Genomic DNA, 8,235 nt, shown 5'->3' on the forward strand with positions numbered 1-8,235 from the left:
GATGGAAAGTACAGTGCCAGCATTGTGAAGGAGGGGTGTTAATGTTGCAGTTTTATAACTGTAGTGTAAGTGCACCTCTGGCAAGGGAAAACAGTGATGGAGTGAATGATGGTGAAAGTTCTTCTTTTTTGGGCCACCTTACCTTGATGGGAAATGGCCGATGTTTTAAAAAAAAAATTACAGTTATACACATTTTTTTATGAAGGTCCTTTGTCACTAGTGCGTATACAAGCATTTTTCCTCAGCATAGAACTACTTCATAGCTGTTAGACTTCACAATCTGAATATCTTATGCTCGTGGCTCACTAGGGCGCTCGTGGCTCACTAGGGCGCTCGTGGCTCACTAGGGCGCTCGTGGCTCACTAGGGTGCTCATGGCTCACTAGGGTGCTCATGGTTCACTAGGGTGCTAATGGCTCACTAAGGTGCTTGTGGCTCATTAAGGTGCTTATGCCCATACACTTCTGGTAAGATAGAGCTGTTGAATGAATGAAGGTGAATTTTTCCTCTTTTGGGGGGTCACTTTACCTTAGTAACACATGGCTGATGTTGTAAAAAGTGAAAGTATGTACAGTAAATCAAAATACAAAGTAACTTTACCATGTGTTTCTGTATTACAGACGGTGAACGTGTTTGAAGTTACTCCTTCTAACTCTGTGCATATAATGTGGCTGATACCCCAATACTTCATCATTACGGTCTCGGAAATTATGTTCTCAATTACTGGTCTCGAGTTTTCATTTACACAGGTAAGGTTTATTTTCCATTATCATTATCATTTCATCATCCTACATGGAAAAAATAATACAGATACGGATACGGCCAGTGTGTTGAAAGAAAGTACAAATAATGTGGTTTACATTTAAGAAAACATTGGTAGGTACAAAAGAAAGGCATTAATATGCTCTGCTAAATGCAGGAGTTCTCAGCTTGGGATAAATTGGTTATATTTATGGAGTAATACAAGACAAAGCAAAAGAAAACACGAAATACTGTAATAAAATCTTAATTGTCTATCATGGTCTTTACATTCTACAATTAAGCTATAGGCATTCAAATGTTAGAAGGCTAGACTGAAGTTGTGGAAATACTCATCATGAGGGGTAATGAATCAAGGGAGGTGTTGAAATTGGGAAATGGGCAAATAAAGATTGTTAATGCCTGAGTTCTAGAGCAAAACATCAATAAAATAGTTGACTTTATGTCAGTGTCTTTGTATCATACTTGTTGCAGATACACAAATAACCCTCACAAAGGAGGGTGAAACTTATGATGATGTTTCGGTCTGACTTGGACCATTAACTAGTCACACACATGACTAGTTAGTGGTTCAAGTCAAGACCAAAACCGTTATAAGTTTCTTTCTCCTTTGTACAGGCTATTTGTGTATTGTTCCAGTCATGGTATTATGCCTTTTTATTCATTGTTGCTAATACCTTCTGTTGAACACACACAGGTAGACTGTTAAATTTGTGCATAAGTGATAATACTTATAAAGCACTTTAGCATTAATGCAATTGTGAACTTACTCTTGAGCTTCACATCATAGATAATGAATTAGTTTTAAAGCCTACTGAACTATAACTAAAAGGTACCATTAGGCACTAGCTTTGGACCAACATTTGACTCTACCTCTAGGATCTTAGACAAGCTGCCACATAACACTGCTAATCCCACTCATAAATATAACTTAATTCATGAAACAAAGGATATTTAGCAACTTTTATTTATTATATTGTTCACAAGCTCATTATTCATAACATAATAGTTGTTTAATAGATGATGTAATTCTCCACAGGGAAATGAAGAACCCTTCCTCTTCCTCTGTAAGCCATGCATGCTGTAAGAGACAATTAAGATGCTGGGAGCAAGGAGCTAGTAACCCCTTCTCCTGTATAAATTACTAAATTTAAAAAGGAGGAAAACTTTTGTTTCTTCTTTTTTAGGGCACCCTGCCTCAGTGGGAGATGGCCAGTGTGTTAAAAAAAAAATGATGCAATTACCTAATTGTATATACAGGATCAGAGATATATTTATGGTGTCTGCTCTTCATTACTTTGTTCAGTATGTAATTTTTGGAATGGTTGTAGTAACTATTATATTCTCTTATTATTCATTCCATTGATCTACCACTCTTGTGCTATATTTACTCACAAAACCAATACCAATTTTTTTCAATTTTACTTGATACTTTTAATCTGTATGGGTACAGTCTTGATCACAAATAATGACAGCCTATTGTTTTTTTCTCCACAGTCTCCCAGTAGTATGAAGTCAGTTTTGCAAGCTGCCTGGCTACTTACTGTATCTTTTGGTAACTTGATTGTGGTGATCATTGCAGAAGCCAAGTTCTTTAAAAGTCAGGTAAGATCATTTAAAAAAGGGACTCATTTATTACAAATTGATTTGTTAATAAAGACACTTATGCTTAGTTCAAGATATTTACTAACCCTTTGACTGTTTTGGTCGTATATATACGTCTTACAAGCTACCGTTTTTGACGTATATATACTCATAAATTCTAGCGGCTTCAGATCAAGCAGGAGAAAGCTGCTAGGCCCACATGTGAGAGAATGGGTCTGTGTGGTCAGTGTGCACCATATAAAAAAAATCCTGCAGCACGCAGTGCATAATGAGAAAAAAAAACTCTGAACGCTTTTTAATTAAGATACCGACTTTGTGGTTTATTTTCGTATAGTATTTATGGTTGTATTCTAGTTTTCCTCATCTCGTTTGTTGGAATGGAAAACATTATAGAATTAGAGGTGATTTTGGCTGGTTTTACTATGAAAAGAACCTGGAAATAGAGTTCAAAGTAGGGGAAATGTTTGATTTTTGCCGATGTTCAAAAGTAAACAAATGTCATTTTCCAGTATACAGTGGACCCCCGGTTAACGATATTTTTTCACTCCAGAAGTATGTTCAGGTGCCAGTACTGACCGAATTTGTTCCCATAAGAAATATTGTGAAGTAGATTAGTCCATTTCAGACCCCCAAACATACATGTACAAACGCACTTACATAAATACACTTACATAATTGGTCGCATTCGGAGGTAATCGTTATGCGGGGGTCCACTGTATGTCCAAGTAGCCATTCTAATATGCAGTCATAAATGGGTTGACATTATTTATACAATTATTACAATATTGCAGTAGTCTGCATAACAGTAAATCTTTTATTTTTTGTTTGAATAAAAATTCAAAATAGAAAGCAAGAGTAATATCAGAGGGGCCTGGAGATGTGACTGATGAACAAAGAAAATGTTATTTTAGAGCCAGGAATGTCTGCATTGTTCATTCTGGACCATATTTTGAAATTGTCATTTTTTTAATTTTTGTGAACTTGGCCAAATTGCAAATTTCTGACCACGTTATTGGGTAGTTGAAACCGGTAAATGGGCAGTTTCTTGTACTCAATCAATAGAACAAATGGAGTTCTAAAGAAATAGCTGAGTTTGGTTGACTGGAACAATGGAATTAGCAGAAAATAGGGCTCAAAGTCGGCGAAATTGCCTGTTCGTAAATATCTCCGAGGTCGCTAACTTCACGAGAGCGTAATTTCATCAGTTTTCCATCAAATTTCGTTCTTTTGGTGTCATTACAATTGGGAAAATATTCTCTATCATTTCATAAGGATTTTTTTTTTTTTTTTGCGACACCAGGAGACACCTCAGGGGTTGCAACAGTCAAGGGGTTAAAGGAAAATTTCACCATGAGCTCTTCTTTAGTCCTAATACCAAGTAAATTAAAATGGGGTATCATATAGTGGAGAATGCAGGTGACCTTTTACAACATACAAATTAACCCCTTCTCCTGTATACATTACTAAATTTAAAAAGAGAAACTTTCGATTTTCTTTTTAGGTCACTGTGCCTCAGTGGGATGCTGCAGGTTCATTGAAAAAAAAATTACAAATGTTGAGCAATTTGATTCACAAAAGATAATTTATACAAAAGTAGTTTTCTGAAAAATATCTTAATTCAGCATTGATTCTAATTGTGTGAACTTCTTTACAGGCAATGGAATTCTTCTTGTTTGCTGTCCTAATGTTTGTCGATATGATTATATTTGCTGCACTCGCTGTATCGTATAAATATGTTGATGAGTTGGCAGAGGCGAAGGCTACAAGTGGTGCTGTCAGTGATAAAGAAGGAATAGATAATAAAGTTTTCTCAGATGATGAAACAAAATTCTGATGTAAAACAAAATATATTTCAGATAGTGAAATTTACTCAGTGCCGTAATAAAATTGAAGTTCAGCCTTTGTAAAGATTTCTTCACTGAAGTCATAATTTCCTTCATAATTTGGAAGTGAATACAGTAGTATTTTCAGGCAAAAAGATTTATGAAGAACAAATAAATGTTTTAGTATTGTACATAGATACAATAAACATATTTTAATCTACACATTGCCGCAAAACTGTGATCATGGAAACGATGTTTCAGTAGTATTTAAAAATATGTATCTTACTCTGTTTTCTAGAATACTGTGGATTGCAAAAATGACTCATTATCTGAATGCATGCCTAATGTCTTGGGAGACCATCAGGTCATCAAAGGCCAACACATCATCTGCTTTACTTCATAGCAGACAGGAGAACACAGCCATTTCCTTCATGGGGGACTACTGTAATCTGAAGCAGGTGAAAGACTCTTAAATCAAAGAAATAGTTTTTTTCCTCTCGTACTCTGGATTAAACCTGAAGACTTCTCATTTTCCAGGTACAGAATAACCCACAATAGGTTTAGTGCCTTCTCATGATTAAAGTAAACTTGCTAAATTATAAATCTGTTTCATGGGTTAAGCAGTGATTCAGGGTTTCTTCCTCACTACATCTCTGAGGCTTAAGAAATAAAATATTTATTGATAAAAATAATTACATAGATATGGGATAATGTGAACATAATTTAGATCATATTAAGTTCAGCAAAATGCTTACAAAAATTGAAACTGAGTGAAATAAATTGAGGGGTTTAGCAGGGTATCAAACATACATTGTGCCACAGCAATGGCTGCCCTGACCTTCACCAGCCTCCAGACACCACTCATGATGGCAGGGAAACATTATATGTAAATTTAAATATAGGTGTTAGTTCAACAGCTTTATTATACAACACATGCCCATCCTGTGTATACCTGGAGTATACCTGGAAAGGGTTTTGAGGGTCAATGCCCCCACAGCTCGGTCTGTGACCAAGTCTCATGGTGGATCAGGGCTGATCTGCCAAGCTGTTACTGCTGGCCACATGCAGATCAATGTACGAACTACAGCCTGGCTGGTCTGGTACTAATTTTAGGTACCTGTCCAGTGCCTTCTTGAAAATGCTAGGGGTCAATTGGTAATTCCCTTTATGTATGCTGTCAATGGTAGTCTAAAGATTACAGAGCCACATAATGGGTCCAGGGACTGGGTCCTAAAGTTACAGTGGTAATGAACTGTTTACATCTCTGTGATCTGGTTGTATTCATATTGAGTAGAAATGTATCATGCTAGTCTATCTATGTTTAAGGAGGAAGGACCCAGGAGCTGGACCTCAATCCTCATAAATATAAAAACAGAATGACCTGAGCATCAACTAGGTAAAAAACAAAGAGTCCATATAGGCCATGACAGGGCTCAGTCATATCAGTAGGTCAAAAATTTTAAGACAGGACCAAGAAGAGCTGGTGCTCTCCTCAGAATTACAAATGGGTGATTTCATTTCAATGTAAATATGACAAAATCCATGGAGTTAGGGAGGCATCACAGTAGCTAAATGATAGATGTTATGTTATGCCCTGCAAGTGGTGGTCACCCGGCTTTAGTGGGAAACTGTCAATGTGTTAAAAACGTATCTGTAAATTGTACATATAACCATCGTTAACGGAGGTTTTTCGTAGGTATATATAATATGTATACAGTATACTTTTTTATATTTAGGAATTATGTCAGAGTAACATTCACAATCATTGTGTTCCCGAAAGTTCATTGTAAATCGAACTTTCGGTATTAGGAACCTATTTTACCATAAACAGTGCAAAATGGGTAAATATGTTCCCGAGCCCTAATTTTCTGTATCTGACCCATTATGTGATTCTTGACAAGAGTTAATTGTGTACTTACTGTGATTGTGTTAAAAATGGGACTGGGAATATTAAGTCAATGTTAAGACAATGTCACTCGATTTACAAGAAGTGTTAAGATAATGTTTTTCTCAAGGCTGCAGAGCTAATTGTGAATACATTATTTTTTGCAATTTTTACATTATGCAGTAGTCCCCCCAAATTTGTGGGGGTTACATTCCAAGACCACCCACGAATTTGGAAAAAACGCGAATTCTGGACACTGTTAAAAAAATGCCTATTTTTATAGTTTAAACCCTAAATATGCCCCAAAACACTTTAATTTCAAAATCAGCTTCATACATCACCCTTAAAAAAAAATGTGAAGATAAACCCGTTTACAGTACTGTAATGCTATGTCTCCCGCAGTGCTAGAATGTAAAATACCGATGTTACCTTATACATATATACTGTAATTCATGCAACCCTGTTTTCTTTGGTATATGTATGGTAAATATATGGTAATAATTTAGTAAAAGTAAAGTTAAATGTACGGGTACTCACCAGTAATGAATGATACCGACTGAAGATGATGATGAATTAGCAGTGCAGTACAAATTGCCGAATTTACGTAAATACACCTACCATCCGACTTACGACCTGCTCGACTTACGACCACTCGACTTACGACCGTGTTTTTTATGCCAAATTTTTGGGAAATTAACAACTATTTGTGTTGTACACAGTGTTTATTCTAAACCTTACAGTATAAAATACAGTACTAGCAACATAGAAAGTAAAGTAAAACATGAAATACCAAAATAAAACAATAAAATAGTCATTACAAAAATGTTTTGTTGATATTCAGTAGTAAAGTTTGACTTACGACCATTTCGACTTACGACCGGTTTCTCGGAACCGAACTCGGTCGTAAGTTGGATGGTAGGTGTATTTGTTACAAAATTATGAAATTATATTTTTATTAATATAATTAGCATTAAAATGCATAAAAAAATTATATATTGCCACAAGAAAAGCCAAAAAAATTCCACAAATTTGCTGGGATTTCCGTGAACAATTATTAATTAGATTCTAAGGAAAATCTGTGAATTACTGAAGCCGCGAATTCGGAACCACGAATTCGCGGGGGTCCACTGTATGTCTATATTGCCCTGTGAAATAAATCTTTATATAAGTTTGCTTTGTATTATTTGTTGCTATTTATATAAAAAAAATTTAGATAAATTATGAATGAAATGTTGAAGCAAGAAGAATTGGTAGTGCCCTCAGCTCACACTGAGGGTCCTTAGTTTGATACCTGGCAAACCTGGAGTATACCTGGAGAGGGTTTCAGGGCTCAATGCTCCCGTGGCCCAGTCTATGACCAGGCCTCGTGGCAAATCAGGGCCTGATCAACCAGGCTGTTACTGCTGGCCGCACGTAAATTGACGTATGAATCACAGGCCAGGTGGTCAGGTACTGACTTTAGGTGCCTGTCCAGTGCCTTCTTGAAGACAGCCAGGGGCCTATTGGTAATCCCCCTTATGGTTAACAACACTGGACATGTTTCCTTACACTTGTTCTCCATACTAGCCTAGCAGTAAGTAGGTACCTGGGTGTTAGTTGACTGTTGTGGGTCACATCCCAGGGTGTCAGTAAAGCTTAAGGAGCAGCTGGGCTTTGATATGAGATCAGGATCTTGTTTCGTCCCTTTGACCCTGCTGGAAAGTTACAGTGGACCCCCGCTTAACGATCACCTCCAAATGCGACCAATTATGTAAGTGTATTTATGTAAGTGCGTTTGTACGTGTATGTTTGGGGGTCTGAAATGGACTAATCTACTTCACAATATTCCTTATGGGAAAAAATTCGGTCAGTACTGCCACCTGAACATACTACTGGAATGAAAAAAGTTCGTTAACCGGGGGTCCACTGTATTTTTAACAGCCTTAATGACCTTTCAAAGGGGTTTGCCTTCATGCCACTGAAGGGCTCTTGGTTCTAGGAAATTAACCTAGCCACTCGTTCCTTGGATTTGATTTGATTACCTCTCATTCCCCAGGTGCTGTATGACCCCTATGGGTTTAATGCTCACTCTCTGAATAGAATAGCAATAATTTAAAGCTATATTATGGAGCTCCCTAATGGAATGTAGTAGTTTATAGAACTGTAATGGAATGTAGTTATGGGA

At 36.7% G+C, this 8,235-nt stretch overlaps 1 protein-coding gene across 1 annotated transcript; it reads left to right on the forward strand.

Annotated features, from left to right (window-relative positions):
* Positions 1-619: 619 nt before the first annotated feature.
* On the forward strand, positions 620-7,242 carry LOC128697022 (solute carrier family 15 member 2; the record flags this gene model as incomplete). The annotated part of the gene is given in 3 exon segments (XM_053788530.2): positions 620-748; positions 2,256-2,363; positions 4,018-7,242. Coding segments are annotated over 3 exon segments (417 nt in total), but the record flags the coding sequence as incomplete, so codon positions are not given.
* Positions 7,243-8,235: the final 993 nt, after the last annotated feature.

Source organism: Cherax quadricarinatus, chromosome 49, assembly GCF_038502225.1.
Source record: "Cherax quadricarinatus isolate ZL_2023a chromosome 49, ASM3850222v1, whole genome shotgun sequence".
Taxonomy (NCBI): domain Eukaryota; kingdom Metazoa; phylum Arthropoda; class Malacostraca; order Decapoda; family Parastacidae; genus Cherax; species Cherax quadricarinatus.